This window comes from Pseudophryne corroboree, chromosome 5 (genome assembly GCF_028390025.1).
Source record: "Pseudophryne corroboree isolate aPseCor3 chromosome 5, aPseCor3.hap2, whole genome shotgun sequence".
Taxonomy (NCBI): domain Eukaryota; kingdom Metazoa; phylum Chordata; class Amphibia; order Anura; family Myobatrachidae; genus Pseudophryne; species Pseudophryne corroboree.
The window spans coordinates 61,478,237-61,503,444 of record NC_086448.1 but is presented as its reverse complement, the minus strand read 5'-3'; the positions used below and the strand labels follow the sequence as shown (position 1 = coordinate 61,503,444).

The following is a 25,208-nucleotide window of genomic DNA, read 5'->3' as shown; positions in this document are numbered from 1 at the left end:
AGGAGAAAAGGAATTACCGGTAGGTATTAAATTTCAATTATTTTTATCTACCAGAAGGGGGCAGTGTTAGTGCAGCGGATGTATGGCAGGACTGCTCTGGCAGGTTCCTGTAGTATAGAATACACAGAGGTAAATATGACTAATTCTAAATGATGTGTTACTTTTATTAGAGAACAACATGTCTGGTCGTGCTGCATCGCTGATCTCCTTCTCCTCTGTGGACTCGTCCCTCTCATCCCTGAAGGGTTGCCATACCTATATAGACACAGGGATGGACACTACAGCAGGAGTGGCGCTAGATCTTCTTCAGACAGGCTGTAAGTTGTGTGGTTTTGTCATTTCTCCCTGGATCTTATATTTCTAATGTTTCATCCAACTTTGCTGTGACACAGAGGGGGTGTTTCAGTTCCGCACAAGGGTTAATAAGTGAACAAAGCTCACACAGGAGTGTATGTCCACTAACCGACAATTGAAAAAGATGAACAGTGATATACTGTAATATTTAATAGTCGGTGCACCCTGAGTCAGTTATAAAAGGTATCCGTTTTTCTTAGGCAAAAAGTGATTAATGGTATCTAAAGAAATATGACGTTTACATGTACACATGCACCTTTCAGCTGTGGTGTGTGTCAATTAAATGAGAGATGACTTGAATAAGGCAAGGTGAAAATGTTAAATAATATAACGTGGTGTAGTCTGTGTTAACCTAATGTTTCTTAATTCACAGACCATTAAACACCATTTTTGGTACAGGTAAAGGTATACAATGAATGTATTATGCCACAACAGAAAAAGACAAATGATGTATACAAAAACACTGGTTATGTATCCTGTTATTCCTGGGCAAATACCTCAGGTAAAAAACATTTGTTGCCCTTGTCGTCCGTAATCCGTATCTGCTGAAGAGTTAATAGACGTGTCCCAGTTAGGAATTTTATTCAGAATGGTGTTCAGCAGAATACTCAGAGCGTAAGGGGTTATGCAGTATATTACCCTAGCAGACTGTATAATCCAGTATGACAACTTGCAGTGTGGTAATGTCTGAATTTTGTATAAACATAACAGGTGATACTTAGAGAGGACCTCTTTCCGTATCCAAGGCCTCAAAAACAATAATGATGATTATTCAATACAAATGCCATAGAGGCAAAGGAAAGAAAAATGAGAGAGAAGTCTCTCGGAGAAGATGTGGAATTTTACTTCTGCTTATCCAACCCGTGAGAGTTACCGCACCTGGTATTCTCAGGGGGTTCTCCCATCCAGGTACTGATCAGGCCTGTCACTGATTATTTTCCAAGATGGGTTGAGATTGGGCATATCCAGTGAAGGATGGCAGTAATCTGATGGATGAGAGAGTATTATTTTCCACTAAACAGTGTACATGTGCTTTCCAGAGTATTGTACATGTATGGCTCTGTTGTTTAATCATTACAGAGACTGTTTGCACATTCTGGATGAGAGGGCACACAGTTATATGGAAAAAGAAAGAGACCAGAGAAAGGGAGGTTTACAAAGAAAGGAAAGAAGAAAGGAGAATGAAGAGAAAATAATTATATGGTGGCAACACAGTGGAAATGCAGTTTTAAAGTTTAATCAATGCACAAAGAAGGGGGGGGGGGGGGGGGAGGGGGTCTTAGACCAAAACCACTGATTGTCTTTGATAAATACTAAGAGAAAGAGAGGGTAAATTTAAGAAGCATGTATGTCACCCTTGCAATCAAACAGTCCAGAAACAGTTAGGTTTGGGTGGGCGTAACTGAGTAACCAATGGGCTTTCTTCACTATTTAAAGCCCACCCAAATCTATCCTGTCCCTGGTCCAGGAAAATGTAAAAGGCGGGCCCATTCAACACAAATGAAGTATCTTTCCACATGCTGTATCTTTCCACTTGCGTTTATGCACCTGCACAGAAGTGGGAGCAGGCACTGTCTGTAGAATCTCATCCCTGCACACAACGTGCATTCCTAATGTAGTGATCTGAAAAAAATATTTGTTGATTTTGCAATAAAATTTTCATGAATCACTCAAAAATGAAAGCTCTTATAGCATGTGATCCCATCACAATCCCAAAATTGTAAACTTTTTTGGAATTCATTAATGAGCTTTTTTTCAAAAATTTGAAATATTGGCTTTTTGAGGGAAATATAAATTTTGTTTTTGGAAAATGTAAAATAATTTTTAATTATGGAAACCTACTGCTGTTATCTCCTATGTAATAGCCCAGATCTGTGATCTTGTGATTCATTTGCTAATGCTGGGCGGAGTCACAACAGTGGGCGGAGTTAGTCAAATGAGTCACAGATCTGGCCAAATCTATAGGACACTAGGAGCAGCTGCAGAAGCAGATAGTATGGACATGGCACAGGCAGGGGTGCATACCTCCCAGCTTACACACACACACACACACACACACACACACACACACACACACACACACACACACACGGGGGCGTGGCTTCGCGGGAGGGCCCCGTTTTCGTCAGTGAGGGGGCATGCCCAGCGCTCTGTGAGCTGCTGGCATGCCCCCAGGGGCTGATTATGAGTCCTGGGGGCACAGGGTACTTGAGACAGGGGAGCCCTATCTCATTGCTGTGCCTGCTGTGGTTTGGGGGCGTGGCCTAATCGCGGGACGCGAGGCCACGCCCCATTATGCAAATTCCGGGATATTTTTTTTTTTTAATGGTATTTTGGCCTCTCAGCTAGGGCTAAATCCAGAGGAGGTGGTCGCTCCCCCCTACACACCCGCACAGGCAGAAGAAAGCAGGGAGACTGCTGCCTCCCTGTAACACCACAGACCTGCCAACACGCAGCAGCGTGTGCTGACTGTAGCACAATGCTGCCGCTGTTGCTGGCAGGACGGGGGGGGGGGAGCTTCTGAGCTGGGACAGAGTTACTCCAGCCAGGGGGCCCCCTAAAACTGTGGGGCCAACGGTACGTACCGCCTGCCCCCCCCCCCCCCCCCCCTTAATCCGGCTCTGCTGCTGGAGCCCCCCCTTAATCTGTACCCCCTGATGCCCCCTCTCCCCCTGTCTCCACTATTCACCGCTGCTCTGCTAAGCAGAACAGCGAGTACAGGAGCTTTCCAACTGCTCCCCCCCCCCCCCCACCGCAGGACACTGCGACCCGCGGGTGGGACAGCGGGACAGACCCCAAAAACTGGGACTGTCCCGCGAAAATTGGGACATTTGGGAGGTATGGGGGTGTGTGAGGGGGTATGCCATACTTGACCCCCACATCAGCATACTCAGCAGGGTCTCTCTGGCAGGGAGGAGCGTCACATTCTGGCACACTCCACGCTTCTTAGCTGTAGTTTTGTGGGTCACCAGCCGCTGTGCACTTTCCGTACTGCCTCTGTTATCTCCAGCCCCTGCGACCCCACCGCTAGCTGCAGCGCTGCCACCCGCAGTGAGTTGCGCCCAGCTCCTTCACACACTTTAGCCGGCGGGTAGCGCTGCAGAAGTCCGCGCTGCTTGGAGGCTCTGACCCCCTCCTCCCTCCAGCATCAGCGTCTCCTGGGAGCTAACCAGTCACTCCCAGTCTCCCCTTACCATAGTGCCCAGCAGCCGTGAGGTCCGCGCCACGTGCATGCTATGACCCCCTCCTCCCTCCAGCCGCAGCATCTCCTGGGGGCTAACCAGTCACTCCCAGTCTCACCTTACCACAGTGCCCGGCAGCTGCGCGAGGTCTGCGGTGTGTGACTGAGGGGGGGGGGAGTGATACGGACGGGCAGAGGAAGCAGGAATACAGCCTAAGAGAGTCAGCCATGCCAAGTCTCCACCAGCAGCAGATGCCAACAGGTTGGAGTGGAACAGCAGCAGCCAGCAGCAGTGACTCCGGTAAGACACATCTATCTGTCACCACTGTTCTGTCCCTAATACCAATCTCTCCCGTGCCCTGTGTTCTGTCATGTCCCTGTAACCCCTGGCCTTGACCTGCCACCCTTATCCTGGCCCTTTCACCCTTATCCTGGCCCTTTCACCCTTATCCTGGCCCTGTCACCCTTATGCTGGCCCTGCTACCCCTATCCTGGCCCTGTCACCCCTGTGCTTGCCCTGTCAACCCTATACTGGCCCTGACACCCCTGTCCTGGTCCTGCCGCCCCTACACTGACCCTGTCACCCCTATCCTGTCCCTGTCATTTCTGTCCTGGCCCCGTCGCCCAGGTCCTGGCCCTGTCACCCCTGTTCTGGCCCTGTCACCCCTGTTCTGACCCTGTCACCCCTGTTCTGACCCTGTCACCCCTGTTCTGACCCTGTCACCCCTGTTCTGACCCTGTCACCCCTGTCCTGGCCCAGTCAACCCTGTTCTGACCCTGTCACCCCTGTCCTGGCCCTGTTACTGCATACCCTCCAACTACCTTTTTGGCAGGTACAGTACCCGCAGCACCTCCAGACCTCTCCCCAATGCACCACACCTCCGCACCTTCCCCTCCACCACATGCGGCACTCCACCCCTCCCCCACATGCTGTGCCTCCAGACCCCCTACACCACCCGCGGCTCCCACTCCTCCGCCCCTTCACCAATCTCCAGGCCCCCTCCACCATTCACCCCCCTTATATGTCTCCCCCACACCTGCCCCCCTCCACCCGCAGCATCTGCAGACACCCTCCTCCATCCGCGGTCCCCCCCTCACCCACCCCTCCCCCACCAATGGCACCCCCGCACCTGCCCCACCACCACCTGCAGCACCTCCGGACCTCCTTCCCCATCTGCCGCAACACCCGTACCTGCCCCTCCCCTACCCATGGCGCCTACGGACCCCTACCCCACCAGTGGCACTCCCGCTCCTTCCCATCCCACAGCACCTCCGGAACCCTTCACCCATCTGCAACATCCCCACACCTGCCCCTCCCCCACCCATGGCACCCCTGCCCCTCCCCCACCTGCAGTGCCTCCGGACCCCTCCCCCATCTGCATCCCCCACTCCTCTGCCCCTCCCCCACCCGCAGCACCTCCCAACCCTTCCCCATCCGGGCCCCACCCCCACTTCCGCCCCCCCTCCATCCGCAGCATCTACAGACACCATCCGCAGTACCCCCCGCACCCGCTACATTCTGTACATTGTGGCCTGCAGGTGCTGTTCACGCCGTCGCAAGGGGCTGCGCCTCCTTCACCATCGCACACCCTTTCATTGTGCAATATTTAACCACTAACAAAGGAATGCAGGTGATACTCCATATAACACAAATATTGAACCCCAGAAAGGCATGCAAGGGTTAAGGGGGCGTAGCCCCTTGCGACGGTGTGAAGAGCGCCCGTAGGGCGCGATGAAGCACCTAGTATATCATATGACCTTATCCAACTCTCTAGCTCAATTAGGTGAGCTGCAAATACAATAATAAAAAAAAATAAATTTAATAGCACATTTTTCATTAAAAAATTGCAGCTTTAAAGGCATCTATCTTCAAAACCGTTAAACATATCAGCCTAAGATTTTGGGTTTTCGTTACACCAATGACAGCATTTATTATACCTAAATAGTCAGTTTGAAAACTGTGTTGAGTTGGTGTGGAAAAAGCCATTTGAACAATGGTCTTGAGTCCTCCAGGCTCCCATGGCTGGCTTCTCAGGCTGCCTGGATGACACACTTGCAGGATAGAGCCAGTTGTAGCTTGCTGTTCTAGTCACACTCCGATTACATGCACGGAGACAGGTGGAGTAGTTACTTGGCCAGTCTGGTTACTTTTGAAAATCCCCCAAACAAAGTGGATGAGATCATGGATGATAGCGGTTCAGTAGTGTCCAATACCCCTGACATTACTGTGGTGTTCCTATCCTATTTTAAACCGGTTTACTCCTGGAGGTTGTCTTCTAGTCAGGCCTGATTGATGGCTTGTGTTAAAGCTATTGGCTTGCCTTCTTTGTCTCCGGATGATGCAAAGTTATTGGATGCTACGTTCTTGGTGGAGGACGTGGCAGCAGCTATTGGATCCTTCCCGGTGGGCAAGTCTCTGGGGCTAGATGGCATCCCAGTGGAGCTCTATAAAAAACATGCTATGGTACTGGTTCCTCATTTGCTTGATTAATATAACAAATTCTATGCAGAAGGGTTGTTTCCATCATCCAGGTCAGAAGCTTTGATAATAGCATTGCCCAAGCCTGGTAAGGTTCCGAGACTGCCCGACTCCTACTCCCCTATATCTTTGATTCCTAATGACGCCAATATATTGGCAAACATTCTGGCTATCAGGTTAAATAAGGTAATAACTAGCGTAGTCCACCCAGACAGTCTACCACAGTCACTATTAGACGACTCTTCAGTCGCATTCAGGCCTCTCATGGTGTCGAGTCCTCCTCTGCTATTGTCTCCTTGGCGCCACTAAGGCTTTTGACTCCGTGGAGTGTCCATTTCTATGGGAGGTCATGAAGGGTTTTGGAAAAGGCCCCATGTTCATACAATGGGTGAAATGATTATACCATGCTCCTTGTGCCAGACTGTCTGTTAATGGATGTATCTGGCCTCTCTTCACCTGTAGCTAGAGGTACCAGGCAGGGTTTCCCCCTGTCTCCTGCCCCCTCTGCCCTAGCTATAGAACCCCTGGCTTGCTTGCTTGCTGTGGGCTCATCCAGATATTGCTGGACTTAGGATGGGAAATAGAGAAGATAACGTTTCTCTCTATGCAGAGGACCTTTTTGCTCTTTTTATCCAATTATTCTTCATCTATGGTAGTTGTCCTTCAACCTATGGCTACATTTGCTACCTTTTCTGGCTTAAAAGCCAATTGGAATGAATCCCACATACGTCCCCTTATGGGTTCTTGCCAGATCCCCCTTTGATAACTCTTCCCCTTTGCTAGGTGGATAAATGTTAGTACTTAGGCTTTGGATTTAGTAATTCCCTTTTGCATTATTTTGGCATGAATGTCCAGCCTCTAATGGTGTACCTAAAGGCCAAATCCCGTTCTTGGTATAAATTACTACTTACTTTAATACCCCTTTCACACCAGAAATGCAGGGGCAAAACCCGGGAATTCTGCCACAGGCTCATGCAGGGACATTCCCGGGTTGGCACCTTTCACACCAGCATTTGGAGCCGAGACATCCCGGGTCTGCACCTTTCCAACACAACCCCCCCCCCCCCACACACACACCCGAACATGAAAATTGTGGCCCATAACAGCACAAAAATGTCAACGAAAATGACAAATATACATTCCAAAGACAGACTATGGCAGTTGCCTATAGATTTTGTGTTCTGGAGATGAAATATTAAGGGTCGGGTTAGGGGTGGGGTTGGGGTTATGGATAAGGGGGTTAATAGTAGTGGCCTCGAGAATACGATGGATAACTGTGTTCTGGGACAGGGGGGTTCTGGTTGGGGTGGTTATGTGGGTACATATTGTGGCCCTGATTGTGTGGCAAGAAGCGTTCCATGAACTGAAATTGCCGCTCTTGGTATTGGCACAAGATGCGTTCTTGGTGTCCCATTATCTGTGTAACGAAGGATTGCTGCAGCTCTCTTTCTGCCTCTGTAAAACGGTGTTGGCGGGCATCCTCCTGGTGCTGCATGTTGGTATCCATGTCGCGCAGTTCTGCAACCAGTACAGAGGTCATTGCCCGTGCAGCAAGCTCCACTTTGGTGGCTCTGCGTCTCCTCTTGGGAACTGTATATACTGCAAAGGGAATAAATGGGCATATACGAACAAGCAGTGTTTTAGTATGCGTTTGTGGCCTCCTACCACCTTCACTAGATACACTGTAAACTCTACAGAATAAATTTAATTGTGGGCGGTTACGGTGTCGTATAGTGCAGAATTAATGTTCAAAGCAATATGGCTTTTTAATGCATAAATGATGCTAAACAAGGACATATCCTTACTATTGGTGCGCATCACAGGGGGATTTGGCTGGAGAGTCGTATCCACATTTGTTTCCTGCCCAATCACAGCTTCCGTACTGATGTTGGGTATATTGTCATCAGTCTGGTTGACAGATGAGTTCAGATCGGGGTGGCCAGGGTCATCTGGGAATAGTATGGGCGATGATGATGGTTGCCCACATTGGGTATTTTCCATGCTGGACTCGCTCTCATCAGCAACCACAAAGGGTGAGGGAGTGGCTGAGCTGGAGGATGTCCGGCTGATGGGGTCAGTGAGCGCAGTGCTGCCAAAAATAGATGCACATTGATCATAAAACATCCAGTTGCGCCTTGCAGCACCACTTTTGTTCCTGTTGTGGTCATGGATGCGATTAAACTGCTTTTTCAGCGATTTCAGTTTATTTACCACTTGTTGTTGGGTACGGATTATGCCCCGCGAGACCAGGATCTTTGCTATATTGTGGTATATCTGGGCATCCTTCACAGTGCCTGTGACTTGGCGCCGGATGTCCTCCTCCCCTCTGATACTTAAAAGCTCCCTCACCTCCGCATTTGCCCAAGACATTGCAGGGCAGCAGTGGTATAAATGCGCAGCAGGGGTCTGATGTGCCACAGAGCTGACAGTACCTGGCTCCACGCTGCTGTGCATCCTCTGCGCGCCACAGAGAAAAAACAAGACCAGGAAGTGCCCTGAAGAGCCAATCAGTATAGGCAACCCGGGAAGGCGGGACATGTCCCTTTACCATTCACACTGTCCAGGTTCCAGGGAACATCCCGGGACCAACCCTGGTCGATTGCAGGGTTGAAATGCGGGGATAGAAATCCCGGGTTTTTGTCCCTGTACCCTTTTACACCGAGAAATTTCCCGGGTTGATGCGCGTTCATGTGTTTTAACCCGGGAAATTTAGGGCTGTGTGAAAGGGGTATTAGTGATAGTCAGTCTGGTTGAAATGGTAGTTCAGCCCAAGGTCCTATATATTCTTCTACAGTCCCCTGTGTATCTCCCAGTATCAATTTTCCACAAGATTGGAGGGTTGATCTCTCTTGTCTGGGTGATAAGCGTGCATTAGCTACATAATTCCAGCCAAATCTGATGGAGGATTAGCTTTGCATCTTTCGCATTTACTATTATGCAGCTCAACTATCGCATTTAAGGCTTTGTCTGCAAGACACCCCGGGCGCCGCTCTTCACACATTGCTAATAGCTCAAGCTTCCCCTAGACATACTCCCTGCAGGCCCCTTTGGTAGGGAATTTGGCAAAGGACCCCAGCTACTTCTACAAGCGGTAAAGATTTGGGCGGTGGTCCACAAGCTACTGGGGTTTACTGCTATTGACCCTGATAGTCCCCTGTGGAACGCCAAGGCATTTCTGGAATGGAGTTCCTTAGAAGCTGGGGCAGTTTGGGGTAGTAGAGGAACATTCGCTATGAGATGCTGCCATGTTAGGATCTTTTGCACAGTTGCGTGATGAATTTAATCTCCCCCCTAATTTCTTTATAGGAATCTGCAGCTTTGAACACTCAGTTTGCGGGTGCACCGCCTTTGTTGCAGAATTCTGAACTTAAATTGTTCCCAATGTCTATCGGTGCACGTAGAACTTTATCGCATCTATGTGCCTTTATTATGATGCCCACCATTCATCTAACCTACCCAGCCTTACACACAAGTGGGTGGAAGAAGTTGGCCCCTGGTGTGATGAATACTGGTCTATTGCCCTTGGTAGTCCAAGAAAATCCACGGCAGCTATAAGATTTCAGCAAATTCAACTATTTATACTTCATAGGACTTCTCTCAGCCTTGCACTAATTGGTGGTATAGCCGATGGTGTATGTCCTAAATGTGGTCATTTCCATGGTGACTTTTGCCCCCTCTTCTAATATACTGTTCTCCGCCTTGACTCCGGTGGTTTGTACTCTGGGTACCTTGGCCGAGGGTGTGTTTGATAAGTACACTAGGCAATACGTTCTTATGCACCTTGGCCACAGTCTGTATTGCAAGGATGTCGGTGGCTACTAATGGTCCTGAGTTTCACATGTGGATCCTCTTAATTAATAATACTATACCCCATGAAAAACACCTGTATCTTACTCACCAAGGAGGACCTAAGTTTGATCGAAGAGGTGGTTGCAATCTAAATATGCTAGTGTAGCTGTTGGTTCAGTATGAGCTATTTACAGTATGCTTCTCAGTTATGTTTTATGGGGATGGCTGTTAGATTTTGGGTGGTTCTTACGGGGTGACATTCGGTATTGTATGACCCATGTCTAGGCTTCTTTGTGGTTCCTATATACTGCGCCTTTCCTGTAGGCTCTATATAGAGAAACGTAGCCTATACTCTAGAGCAGTGGTTCTCAAACTCGGTCCTCAGGACCCCCTGATTCACGTTTTCCATGTAACCCGGCAGCTGCACTGTGCATCACCAACTGTCACATTTTAAAAAAATCTACAGGTGATCTGCAAAACATGAACCGCGTGGGGTCCTGAGGACCGAGTTTGAGAACCTGTGCTTGAGAGTAATGACAGGTTGTGCTGCTACTGGTCTGCACTGTAATCCGCTCCTCTTCCTTGTGTTTTGGTATAAATGTATCTTTCCATACTGTGTATACAGGCTATGATTTGACTCTATTGTTATATAATTTATATGCCATGTCTACATATTCAATATTTGTAGAGAATGTAACATGTGCCGTTAAGTGCTTTTTGTTGTGTGCGTATTTAGGTTTGCACTTCTGTTTTTTGTATGGTTACGCAAAACTCAATGCCAATGACTCAACTAAAAAACAAAATGTACTTACATTGTCTCTGCTACCAAATACTGTGGGTCAGTGGTTGTCAAACCATGTGCCGCGGCTCCCTGGGGTGCCTCAGGACACTTGCAGGGGTGTCACGGGTCGGTGGTCCAGGACCAATTAGAATTATTTATGGTCAAATTAATAGGCAAAACCAGTGCTGGTGGCTGCCAATCATCATAACATTTTGTGGACCAACATAATCAAATCTTGCCCCTCATCAAGCAATTAAATCTAATGGTGCATACACACTGGCCGATATATCGGAACGGCCAATATATATCTGTGGCCCATCGGCCAGTGTGTACGAGCGATGTGTGTGTGTGTGTGTGAAACGCCAACGTTCAGACATATCGCGTCGGCCCTGCAGCACAGCTGACTGCTAATATATCTAACAATATATTTGTGCATCGTGCTGCGTGTCAGCCGACCGCCCGTACACTTGCTGCAGATGCCGGCTGTGATTGATAGCACAACTGGGCGGGCGTATGTAAATGACCACCCAGTTTGTGTTGTCAGTCCCGACGGATCGGGCAGTGGGTATGCACAACACACCGCTCGATCCGTCTGTAGATATATCTGCAGATCAGTTGATCTGCAGATATATCTACCAGTGTGTACCCAGCATAAGGATGACCTATTAACACAATTTATTTAAATTAATATGTCTTTCTAACTTTTTCAATAAGAAACTTTTGGCCTAGGGGTGCCGTGAAAAATGTACTCTAGGGCGCCATGGGGTACATTTACTAACATTCGTAATTTCCGAAAAAAGGTCAAAGTTCAATCACGAATGACATCGAAAGTGTAAAACTGCAACTTTTTGAATTTGTTACGATGGATTTACTAAGCTGTCGTATTCGGGTTTTTTTTTTCTTCCGATGTCGATGTCATTCGTGGTTTTTTTTCTATTTTTACGGCAGTGATTAGCAAAACACTGCCGACTTTTTTTACAATCAATCTCGGCCGGATCTGTGTGATCCGTGCTGGGGTTTATTTTTTTTTTTTTTTTAATTAAACACTGTAAAATAATAAAAAAAAATGCGTGGGGTCCCCCCTCCTAAGCATAACCAGCCTCGGGCTCTTTGAGCCGATCCTGGTTGCAAAAATATGGGGAAAAAAATGACAGGGGTTCCCCCATATTTAAGCAACCAGCATCGGGCTCTGCGCCTGGTCCTGGTCCCAAAAATACGGGGGACAAAAAGAGTAGGGGTCCCCCGTATTTTTAAAACCAGCACCGGGCTCCACTAGCTGGACAGATAATGCCACAGCCGGGGGTCACTTTTATATAGTGCCCTGCGGCCGTGGCATCAAAAATCCAACTAGTCACTCCTGGCCGGGGTACCCTGGGGGAGTGGGGACCCCTTCAATCAAGGGGTCCCCCCCCCCCAGCCACCCAAGGGCCAGGGGTGAAGCCCGAGGCTGTCCCCCCCCATCCAATGGGCTGCGGATGGGGAGGCTGATAGCCTTTGTTGTAAAAGAAAAGATATTGTTTTTAGTAGCAGTACTACAAGGCCCAGCAAGCCTCCCCCGCATGCTGGTACTTGGAGAACCACAAGTACCAGCATGCAACGGAAAAACGGGCCCGCTGGTACCTGTAGTACTACTACTAAAAAAATACCAAAAAAAAGACAAGACACACACACCGTGAAAGTATAATTTTATTACATACATACACACATACATACATACTTACCTTAAGTTCCCACGCAGGTCGGTCCTCTTCTCCAGTAGAATCCAAGGGGTACCTGTTGAAGAAATTATACTCACGAGATCCAGGGGTCCAGGCTCCTCGGGAAATCCAGGGGTAATCCACGTACTTGCATAAAATAAGAAAACGGAAAGCCGAGCCACGAACTGAAAGGGGCCCCATGTTTTCACATGGGACTCCTTTCCACGAATGCCAGAAACCCACTCTGACTGATGTCTAAGTGGGTTTCTTCAGCCAATCAGGGAGTGCCACGTTGTAGCACTCTCCTGATCGGCTGTGTGCTCCTGTCCTCACTGACAGGCAGCACACGGCAGTGTTACAATGTAGCGCCTATGCGCTACATTGTAACCAATGATGGGAACTTTCTGCCCTGCGGTTGACCTAAAGTGACGTCACCGCTGAGCAGAAAGTTCCCAGCATTGGTTACAATGTAGCGCATAGGCGCTACATTGTAACACTGCCGTGTGCCGCCTGTCACTCAGTACAGGAGCACACAGCCGATCAGGAGAGTGCTACAACGTGGCACTCCCTGATTGGCTGAAGAAACCCACTTAGACATCAGTCAGAGTGGGTTTCTGGCATTCGTGGAAAGGAGTCCCATGTGAAAACATGGGGCCCCTTTCAGTTCGTGGCTCGGCTTTCCGTTTTCTTATTTTATGCAAGTACGTGGATTACCCCTGGATTTCCCGAGGAGCCTGGACCCCTGGATCTCGTGAGTATAATTTCTTCAACAGGTACCCCTTGGATTCTACTGGAGAAGAGGACCGACCTGCGTGGGAACTTAAGGTATGTATGTATGTATGTATGTGTGTATGTATGTAATAAATCTTTACTTTCACGGTGTGTGTGTCTTGTCTTTTTTTGGGTATTTTTTTAGTAGTAGTACTACAGGTACCAGCGGGCCCGTTTTTCCGTCGCATGCTGGTACTTGTGGTTCTCCAAGTACCAGCATGCGGGGGAGGCTTGCTGGGCCTTGTAGTACTGCTACTAAAAACAATATCTTTTCTTTTACAACAAAGGCTATCAGCCTCCCCATCCGCAGCCCATTGGATGGGGGGGGGGGACAGCCTCGGGCTTCACCCCTGGCCCTTGGGTGGCTGGGGGGGGGGACCCCTTGATTGAAGGGGTCCCCACTCCCCCAGGGTACCCCGGCCAGGAGTGACTAGTTGGATTTTTGATGCCACGGCCGCAGGGCACTATATAAAAGTGACCCCCGGCTGTGGCATTATCTGTCCAGCTAGTGGAGCCCGGTGCTGGTTTTAAAAATACGGGGGACCCCTACTCTTTTTGTCCCCCGTATTTTTGGGACCAGGACCAGGCGCAGAGCCCGATGCTGGTTGCTTAAATATGGGGGAACCCCTGTCATTTTTTTTTCCCCATATTTCTGCAACCAGGATCGGCTCAAAGAGCCCGAGGCTGGTTATGCTTAGGAGGGGGGACCCCACGCAATTTTTATTGAAAAAATAAGCACTTTCCCACCCCTTCCAACTGATATACATGCACGGATCTCATGGATCCGTGCATGTCTATCCAATCACGAAAAAAAAAAGCAGGTCTGTTTTTTTTTTAGCACTTTTTTACGAGTTGTAATTTTTCACGGCAGTGTTTTGTTTTTTTTTGCTTTGCACTTCTTAGTAAATGACCGAGATTCATACTTAAACAGCCGCGTTTTGACCGATGGTGTATTCATTCGTAATTTTTTACTTGGACTTGCAAAAAATTACGAATGCCCTCATCTCTGCCGTGATTAGTGTTTAGTAAATTACCGAGATGACACTTTGATGAAAAAACGGCATCTCGGTCAAAATCGTGAGCTTAGTAAATTTACCCCCATGACTCAAAAAAAGTTTGAGAACCACTGTTGTAGGTGAAGATAGTTGTCTGAGATCGCCTTCTACTGGAAAAGATTAAGAACTGTGATTGAACGTTGTATTCATTCAGGTAGAGTGATGTCCTATCGCGTGGTTTGTCAAGGCCGCCGATGATCACCCGCTTTGACTGATACTGTAGTTTTAAAGCAGCAACAGAAAAAAATGCTAAACCAGCCTGGATTTACAATTTTACTACTGTTTCCGTTTTAAATAGATTAAAATGTGTGCTGAGAAAACATTGTTAGCTGACTGTAGCCTCTGTTTCTTGACCTTAGTTGAACTCGGTGGAACGCTGCTGTAGCCCATCCAATTCAAGGCTGAACATGCTCTGCATTCAGACGCTGTTGTACATACAACTATTGTGATGCCATGTTATTTACGCAGGTTCACTATGATGTAACGATGGACAGGATGTCGGCGGCAGCCCAAACATCATAATCCCGACAGCCCCTCATTTAGCCCTCTAATCCTCTTCTTTTCCCAACCCTAACTCTCCCTTGTGGGCACCTAACACTAACCCCTTCCGGGTGGTGCCTAACCCTCCTCGCTAGGTGCCTAACCCTCCCTTCCCCGCTACCTAAACCTAACCCTCCCCGCTAGGTGCCTAACGTGAACCTCCCCTTCTATATACCTAACCCTCCTCGCTAGGTGCCTGACCCTAACCCTCCCTTCCCCACTGCCTAACCCTAACCCTCCCCACTAGGTGCCTAACCCTAACCCTCCCTTCCCCACTGCCTAACCTAACCCTCCCCACTAGGTGCCTAAGCCCTCCCCCACCCCCCTCCGCTGCCTAAACCTAACCCTCCCTTCCCCGCTGCCTAACTTAACCCTCCCCACTAAGTGCCTAACCCTAACCCTCCCTTCCCCGCTGCCTAAACCTAACCCTCCCCGCTAGGTGCCTAACCCTAACACCCCCGCCCCCGCTGCCTAAACTTAACCCTCCCTTCCCCGCTGCCTAGACCTAACCCTTCCTGCTAGGTGCCTAACCCGAACCTCCCCTTCTATATACCGAACGCTCCCTCCCCAGTTCCTAACCCTAATGTTCCCGTGCGTGCACCCTAAGCCTAATTCCCCCCTTCTGGTGCCTAAACCTAACCCCCACCCGTGACAGGACGGTAGCGCATCCTGCTGTTCGGATGATCGGGATGCCGGCTGTCGATATTTTGACGCTGGCATCCCATTTCCCATCGGTATACTGACGCCAGGGTTGTGTCCTCCCTCTGGATCCTGGCATTGATATATCGTTGGTCAGGAAACGAACTGCTTACCATTTACGCTACCATCACCTTCCTCAGCATGAACGAGTCTGGCCAATCTACTCTGATCTCTCTCATTAACAAAATGTTTTAGCTCACTGGATTATCTTCATCTTGCGCACCATTGTATGACAAGTGTAGAGCAGGGTTTTCAAAATGCGGCCCTCCATCTGACGTGGAATTACACATCCCAGCATGCCCTGCCACAGTTTTAGCATGCCCTTATAGTAATACTGTGGCAGAGCATGCTGGGATGTATAGTTCCACAGCAGTTGGGGGGTTGCAGTTTGAATACCCCTGCTGTAGAAACTGTTGTGTAAAAATCCCAAGTAATAATTCCAAAATGACCACCCTCACCTGGCATCAACTATTTCTCTGCAGTTAGAGTTGCCTAAGTCACATTTCTTACATATTCTGGGTTTGATCTGATGAATAACTGAACCTCTTCACCATGTCTGCATGCTTTCATGTGTTGAGTTTCTGACACTTGATTGGCTGATTAATGTACAGGTTTGTGTATACTGTACGCACAACAGCGCCACACAAAACTCATTTCTGCTTTTCACGACTCTTTTTCCAGATACCCACAATATGTAAAGAAAGAAAATATGTTTTTGTGGCCGGAGACCACCCTGCCACGTGGACCATGGTGGCCGCGGCATTGCAGGGGTTAACCCTCTGCTGCCCGGCATCATTCTACTGGACAATAGGCGCTTGCTGCCACTTTTCAAATGCTCTGGTGCCATCTTTAAAATGTATAGGCGTTAGGCGCCGAGTGTTTAACAATGTTTTAATAGCTGCGTCGCGGTCCTGGACCTCTCTGGCGACCGCAGCAGTAAGGGAGACCCCCCGGTGCACTGGCTTGTATGTGTGTGTGTGCCGGGGGAGAGGGGAGCCGCTGCAGCCGGGAGATCAGCTCCCGCTGCAGCGCTCAGAGGGCCACATGTATTAACCTGAAGAAGGCATAAGGAAGTGATAAACCAGTGATAAGTGCAAGGTGATAAATGCACCAGCCAATCATCTCAAATATGTAAATTAACAGTTAGGAGCTGATTGGCTGGTGCGTTTATCACCTTGCACTTATCACTGGTTTATCACTTCCTTATACCTTCTCCAGGTTAATACATCTGCCCCAGAATGTACCGCCGCTGGGGTCAGGGAGCTCTGCTCCCGGCGCCTCAGCACTACGGAGGTGGCCTGCCACGGCAGCAGGGACGAGCGCCCCAGGCTGCTGGACTGCAGGGGGGTGCGCAGCTCATGGGGGGACTGGGAACTACTCGCCCCAGCGCTCCAGAGGCACAGAGCCGCAGCGGACGGGATTAGGGTCCCGAGTCGCCAGGTTTTAGAAGAGGAGTGTGCCGCACGCTGCGGCAAGGCCAACAAATGAGTGCCGCACTGGGGTGACAGGGAGAGTCCGCTCCCCGGACCCCAGTGGCTGGCGGTATACAGGCAGGCTGGAAGGTGAGGGAATCCAGCCCACCATACCTCCAGCACTGAGAGAGCCCTAGCAGCCAGGTTGCAGGGCTAAGGGAGCTGGCACAGTGAAAACAAAACGACACTGTATTTAAAAAATAACGTATTTATATATCGTTTGCCTGAGTATGTGGAGCTTGTGCAGGGCACAGGCTCGGAGTATATCCAAGCAACAATGGGCCTCATTCGACCTGTTTGTTCGCTAGCTATTTTTTGCAGCGCTGCGATCAGATAGTCGCCGCCTACAGGGGAGTGTATTTTAGCTTTGCAAGTGTGCGATCGCATGTGCAGCCGAGCGGTACAAAAACAGCTTGTGCAGTTTCTGATAAGCTCTGACCTTACTCAGCCGCTGCAATCACTTTAGCCTGTCCGATCCCAGAATTGACGTCCGACATCCACCCTGCAAACGCTTGGGCACGCCTGCTTTTTTCCAACAACTCCCAGAGAGCGGTCAGTTGACACCCATAAATGCCTTCTTCCTGTCAATCTTCTTGCGATCGGCTGTGCGAATGGATTCTTCATTAAATCCATTGCCCAGCAACGATCCGCTTTGTACCCGTACGACGCACCTGCGCATTGTGGTGCATACGCATGCTCAGTAGTGACCTGATCGCTGCGCATGCGAAAAACGGCATCGTGCGATCAGGTCAGAATGAGGCCCAATGTTCAAAGTGTATTTAAATGTATTTTAAAGTGAACTGCACTTACTTGGTTGTGTGTTCCAGGAGAGGGGTAATCCATTGCTGTGCAGGCTGTTGGATTCCTCCAGTCCTTTTCCCCCAAAACTGAATGCCTTCCCCTCTAGCCTCCCACACGGAAGTACCATGAGGAGAGAGAGGAAAAGCTCAGCTTCCCAACAAGCAGAGTGGTTTGCGGGAGCCCAACAGGGATCACCCTCAGCGAGCAGGAAACCCTGACCGGGGATCTAGGCTGCCCATCTCTGGAGCTCGAATTCAGCTGGGTCCCGGGCTGATTCCTGGAAGTAAGTTTAGGCAGGAAAACTCCCTCCCCCCAGCCCAGACTGAACAACACCGGGGCGGATCCCAATCCTCCAGGATAGGACGGTCAAAGAAGAGTGACCACTCCCCACTGTCCATAGAGGACAGTGGTAGCTGTGCAATGTGGCCAAGGCATGCACAGCACATGAGTAAACAACGATTGGTTGAGAACAACAGAGTGGGCTTACCCCCTGTGGTATTGTGTATTGGAGTAGGATAAAAGGAGGGCAGCTGCCCTAAGAAATTGTTTTATACCATTTTCACTCTGTTGTAAACATCTTGCTTTATTGCTGAGTCTTTTTTAACGGCATATTGTATGTATCCCCATTGTAATAGTGGAGAGACCCATTGGCTACTTTGCAGGAGTTTATTTCAAAACTCAAAACCAACAAGGTTTAATTCTATTTTGTATTTTACTATTCTGTGATTGGTGAATTCCGAAAAGTCTCTCTGAAAATAGAGGTTTCTGGAAAATGCCCCGTTTGACACCCAATGGGATTGTAATGCCTTTCAATGACACGGGGGGTAATTCCAAGTTGATCGCAGCAGGATTTTTGTTAGCAATTGGGCAAAACCATGTGCACTGCAGGGGAGGCAGATATAACATGTGCAGAGAGAGTTAGATTTGGGTGAGGTGTGTTCAATCTGCAATCTAATTTGCAGTGTAAAAATAAAGCAGCCAGTATTTACCCTGTAAAGAAATAAAATAACCCACCCAAATCTAACTCTTTCTGCACATGTTATATCTGCCACCCCTGCAGTGCACATGGTTTTGCCCAATTGCTACAAAAAATCCTGCTGCGATCAACTTGGAATTACCCCCACTGAACAGCCATATTCAAAATCTCTGTATTGTTCTGTTGAGGTTTGTGTAATACATGCAAACGTCCACAAGGTGGCGGCAAAGCCTAACACAAGCCATCAAATATGAGTGTCATAGCAACTTTATTTGACATTACAACCTGACACTGGGGTAATGTTAGACCTCAAGTATTTAACCGTAACTAGTCACTGGACTGCGAAGAGTCGTGGAAAAATGTGCTGAACTAGTGAGGAAATCTTCATTTTTATAGCTGTGCGATGTAATGGATTCTTCATTTGCGGTTTAAAGTGTCTCTATCTTACCAGAAACGCAAGTGCTTTTACATGACCTTTGGTGACTCTTGGCCTTGTCAGCATAGCTTCTTACAATGATTTATCACTAGGAGAGCTGCCTAGAATGGGGCTTGAACGTTTTTATCATTTGCTATAACGTATTCTGGTTTCCTCGTATCTGCGGTGTTATTATTCAGCGGTCAGTAACAATATTATGGGGATGGAAGACTTGACTGTCTTGTGGATGACGTCTAGTGCTGGCTGGTTTTTATTTACCAATACATGTGTCTGAAGGGGCAATAAAGAGGCATGTGGAGAAGATAAAGAAGGCTTGGAATGGCTCCTGATCCGAAGGATGTCACATCATCTGTAAAACACGGTGGAAGTGGTGTGACGGCATTGGCAGGCATGGCTTCCGGTGGCACTGGGTCACTGGTGTTTATTGATGATGAGGCAGAAGCAGGGCCGACTCTATATATGAGCATACTATGCGGCTGAGTAAGGCACTGCACATAGAGGGCGCTCTGGCCTCGATAGAGAGCCAGCAGCTGCAGCCTGTCTCGCTAACTTCTATTAGTCAGTTCTGCTGCAGACGCGGCTCCCCTCTGTGTAGCGCTGAATGCATATGTAATGAGCGACGTAGCGTCATGACATCACGCCGCTCATTACAATATGCGCAAACTGGGCTGGAGCAGGATCCCCGCCACTGCTGTGTGGAGCCTGGAGCGGACTCCGGAGGAGACGTTTGAGCAGGTGGCCAGCAGCCAGCCGCCATGCTCAAGCTCCCTGAAGAGGCCAGTTGTTCTTTAGGTATTTCTGTTGCTTGGCTGACGGTCACTACCAGCCTCCACACAGCAGGACACAGCTGCTTACATGAGATTGTCCCAGACCAGTCACATTCTGTATTGCCACCCGCTGTCTCCCTGTTGCCCTTCCCTCAGTCACCCACTGTTGCCCCTGCCTCACCAGTCACCCATTGTCTCCCTCTCACCCCTGCTTCACCAGTCACCCACTAGCTCCCTGTCCCCCTGCCTCACAAGTTACCTACTATCTCCCTGTCACCCACTGTCGCCCTGTACCCTTGGGCCACAGTTGTGTGGCCACACCCTACGCGCTGTCCTTGTAATAAGTTTATCCCAACAAGGGCACCAAATTTATTTTTGCTAACCAATAACAAATAAGCTCGGGCTGGCCCTTGACAGAATTCTGAGGTGTATAAGCATATACAGTACTACCTGCTGAGATTCAGCCAAATTTAGGAAGGTTGATTGGATGGCGCATCAAAGTACAGATGGACAATGACCCACATACTGTGACAGCAACCTGGGATTTTTTTAAATCAGAGAAGTAAAATATTCTGCAATGGGCAAGTCGGTCACCTGATCACAACCCGATGGAGCAGTTTTCCACTTGCTGAAGACAATACTGAAGGCCGAAAGACCCACGAACAACAACTGAAGACTTCTGCAGTATAGGCCTGGCATGGCATAACAAAGGAGGACACCCAGCCAGCATTTGGATATGTCCACTGGATCCAGACATCAGGCAGTCATTGTGGTTAATCCAATTGGCTGCGAAGGGTGCAAAGTGCCGTTGTCGCTGCATTTAAACGCCTGCAACGGCACCCGATCTCACACCCTTCGCAATCTGGGTTCTGCCTGAATTTGCTCAGACCTCTGTGGGGTGGCAAACACTTTTGTGTGAATTTGGGCTGCTGTAAAGTGCGGCCGCTGCCACAATGACGCACACCCGCGAGATCATCGAAGCTGATTGGATTGACCCATCCAACCTTACAGATGTATCCTCTTACAACTTTGCTTCATGCCCTACAAGTCGAGTTACACAACGCGTGAATGCCGTGTGACTCTGTAGCGCCAAGCATCTTTATTTGCATTTTTTCCCACGAACATACATCTTAGACGCAATGTAATGCAATAGGATGCACAAGCAGCTTCTGATTAAACTGATATGCGGCATGCCTATATTCTGTGTGTCACTGTTACCAATCACCTATATATATATAGTTGAGACAGTCATTGTGTGGTCGAAATCCAATCCAGTTTGACAGAGCAGAGCAGTTCTATGACATGTCCAAAGGCAACCAATATAATTGTCTCTGCCTGATGGTGGAAAACACAGATGGAGCCAGAGAGAGAAAACTGTGCACTTACTACCAGTGGCAGGATTGTGTGTACAAATCTGTATACTACACTGGACTGACCAGAGAAAACCCCTGTGCCTCGCAGTAGAGTACTGTATATGGAGAGATGTAGGTATAAGAGCTGTGAAGCCATTTGGGTGTCCACTTTATATGGACTAGTTGGACATAATAATAATTTTATGTACATAGCGCTTTTCTCTAACAGGACTCGAGACACTTTACATTTGTTAAAGTACAGAAACCATGAAACTAATACAGAGCTGATGCAGCCATTCTAGAATAAGCATAATATCTTGTTTACATACTAGGTGATTCATCACGCCCTATGGGCGCTCTTCACACCGTCGCCCATGTGCACACTGGTTATGGCACACAGCAGAGACAAGTGCGCATGCGCGACTGACAGGGGAAGCGCAGCTCTGATCAGCCGCTACGGAGAGTTCAGGACTGAGTGGCCGCAGCGGTGATGAGGCGGAAGCGCAGTGAGGAGAAAACTACGGGCAGCGGCCAGCGAACCTATTACCGAGGAGACCACACAGGATGCCTTAAGCCGGATACTGCAGTGTTAGAAGTTAGTACATCCCGTCCTGACTCCGCCCAGTGTTGTGACTCTGCCCAGCGTTAGGAAATGAGGCACAGAGTCACAGATCTGGGCTATTATATAGGAGATATTATTTAAGCAGTTGTATTTTGGTGCAGATTCGCGTGAGCATCGTATGATATGAATCACAGAGGGAAAGTGACATACATGCCTGTTTTTGGGCATAGTTCCTTATGAGAGTTAGTGGGAAGAAGATGAAGAATGTTTTACTTATGTTGATTATCAGCAGATCTAACTAAAACTATTGTAGAAATGTAGACACAGTAACAAAGGTATACAGGGCTGCGTAGCGTGTAACTGTTTCAGGGGGGAAGGGAGCACTCTCCAGCTCATCTTAGTCTATGGAAGCTGCCATTACGGTGCTGGGTGTTTTACATTTTTACATATTTTTAGAAGTTACTGGTTTTTTTTTTTTCTTCTCCAAGTGTCGCTGGCATAATGCAGGGCAGGCGTGCAAGCAGGGCCCTCCTTCCTCCCTGGCTGGAAATGGAGGCAGCAGTGAGTTCCCGGCAAGTCTGACTAATGTTTTAAAGGGACTGTGGTTTAAAAGGTAAAACCAACCTGGCTTTGTATGTTAGAATTCATACACAGAACATTTACGTCATGGGTGAGATAAGATTACCAGGCTTACAAGTTATAACAATGTGTTCTTAATACAAAAAACCTGGTTGATACCTGTGACTAATTACAAATGTCACGGCAGATACAATTACACAGATATCGGCTACAGTAACAGATTACCGTCAGAGCTAGCGGCAGCTCATGTTGGCAGGAAAGTGGCATTTCTGCCGATGGTTTCGTATAGGTGCACATTGCTGTACCAGTGTGTCTGTGTGGTGTCACAGAAGAGAGTGAGTGCGGGAGAGTTTGGGGGGAACAGATGCAAATGAGAAAAGGAAGTCGGCCTTTTCCTTCTTGCACAGATTGCTATTCTGACTAACATAAGATAGCCTTCTATAGGTAACTGTTTCATCATTGAATTGGTTAATCTGCAGTTACAGCAGTGGATAATGGGGTGTAGGACTACCATGGGGCATTTAGAAAGAAAAGAATTATCAGTGAGTATAACCCATTATATTATTGGGGTTCTATTTGAAATGTAGTTTGGCAATAGGTGAGGAGACCAAATAGTGTACTAAGCCTAGCACAGGACATTATTTCCCCAGTATAAGGTTTGATAGTGGAGGGGTGAAGTTATTCCTCTCTCTGCTGGCAGGCAGACCAGCATCACTATCATCCTCCACAAGCTGGCAGGCAGGACCCGTGCTTGTTACAGTACAGCATCACTATCCTCTCTCCACATGCTGGCATGCAGGACCCGTGCTTGTTACAGTACAGCATCACTATCATCCTCCACATGCCGGCAGGCAGCACCTGCACTTGTTACAGTTCAGCATCACTATCCTCTCTCCACACGCTGGCAGGCAGGATCTGCACTAGTTACAGTACAGATTCACTATCATCCTCCACACGCTGGCAGGCAGGATCCGCACTAGTTACAGTACAGCATCACTATCCTCTCTCCACACGCTGGCAGGCAGGACCTGCGCTTGTTACAGTACAGCATCACTATCATCCTCCACACGCTGGCAGGCAGGACCTGCACTTGTTACAGTACAGCATCACTATCCTCTCTCCACACGCTGGCAGGCAGGACCTGCACTTGTTACAGTACAGCATCACTATCCTCTCTCCACACGCTGGCAGGCAGGACCTGCACTTGTTACAGTACAGCATCACTATCCTCTCTCCACACGCTGGCAGGCAGGACCTGCGCTTGTTACAGTACAGCATCACTATCCTCTCTCCACACGCTGGCAGGCAGGATCCGCACTAGTTACAGTACAGCATCACTATCCTCTCTCCACACGCTGGCAGGCAGGATCCGCACTAGTTACAGTACAGCATCACTATCCTCTCCACACGCTGTCAGGCAGGACCTGCACTAGTTACAGTACAGCATCACTATCATCCTCCACACGCTGGCAGGCAGGACCTGCACTAGTTACAGTACAGCATCACTATCCTCTCTCCACACGCTGGCAGGCAGGACCCGCACTAGTTACAGTACAGCATCACTATCATCCTCCACACGCTGGCAGGCAGGACCTGCACTTGTTACAGTACAGCATCACTATCCTCTCTCCACACGCTGGCAGGCAGGATCCGCACTAGTTACAGTTCAGCATCACTATCCTCTCTCCACACGCTGGCAGGCAGGATCCGCACTTGTTACAGTACAGCATCACTATCCTCTCTCCACACGCTGGCAGGCAGGATCCGCACTAGTTACAGTTCAGCATCACTATCCTCTCTCCACACGCTGGCAGGCAGGATCCGCACTAGTTACAGTACAGCATCACTATCCTCTCTCCACACGCTGGCAGGCAGGATCCGCACTAGTTACAGTTCAGCATCACTATCCTCTCTCCACACGCTGGCAGGCAGGATCCGCACTAGTTACAGTACAGCATCACTATCCTCTCTCCACACGCTGTCAGGCAGGACCTGCACTAGTTACAGTACAGCATCACTATCATCCTCCACACGCTGTCAGGCAGGATCCGCACTAGTTACAGTACAGCATTACTATCATCTCTCCACACGCTGTCAGGCAGGACCTGCACTAGTTACAGTACAGCATCACTATCATCCTCCACACGCTGTCAGGCAGGACCTGCACTTGTTACAGTACAGCATTACTATCATCTCTCCACACGCTGGCAGGCAGGATCCGCACTTGTTACAGTACAGCATCACTATCCTCTCTCCACACGCTGGCAGGCAGGATCCGCACTAGTTACAGTACAGCATAACTATCATCTCTCCACACGCTGGCAGGCAGGATCCGCACTAGTTACAGTACAGCATCACTATCCTCTCTCCACACGCTGTCAGGCAGGATCCGCACTTGTTACAGTACAGCATCACTATCCTCTCTCCACACGCTGGCAGGCAGGACCCGCACTAGTTACAGTACAGCATCACTATCATCCTCCACACGCTGGCAGGCAGGATCCGCACTTGTTACAGTACAGCATCACTATCATCCTCCACACGCTGGCAGGCAGGATCCGCACTTGTTACAGTACAGCATCACTATCCTCTCTCCACACGCTGGCAGGCAGGACCCGCACTAGTTACAGTACAGCATCACTATCATCCTCCACACGCTGGCAGGCAGGACCTGCACTAGTTACAGTACAGCATCACTATCATCCTCCACACGCTGGCAGGCAGGATCCGCACTTGTTACAGTACAGCATTACTATCATCTCTCCACACGCTGTCAGGCAGGATCCGCACTTGTTACAGTACAGCATCACTATCCTCTCTCCACACGCTGGCAGGCAGGACCTGCACTTGTTACAGTACAGCATTACTATCATCTCTCCACACGCTGTCAGGCAGGATCCGCACTTGTTACAGTACA

The 25,208-nt window shown here is 48.9% G+C and overlaps 1 protein-coding gene across 3 annotated transcripts in view; it reads left to right on the top strand.

Moving 5' to 3' along the window:
• The window catches only part of NSMCE2 (NSE2 (MMS21) homolog, SMC5-SMC6 complex SUMO ligase), a 461,402-nt gene that overhangs the window by 28,231 nt on the left and 407,963 nt on the right, over nt 1-25,208 (top strand). For all 3 annotated transcript variants that reach the window (XM_063921296.1, XM_063921298.1, XM_063921299.1), the window contains one exon: nt 171-317. In XM_063921296.1, coding sequence (XP_063777366.1) covers nt 179-317 — 139 coding nt within the window. In that variant the 5' untranslated portion in view covers nt 171-178. The remainder of the gene's footprint in view (nt 1-170; nt 318-25,208) is intronic.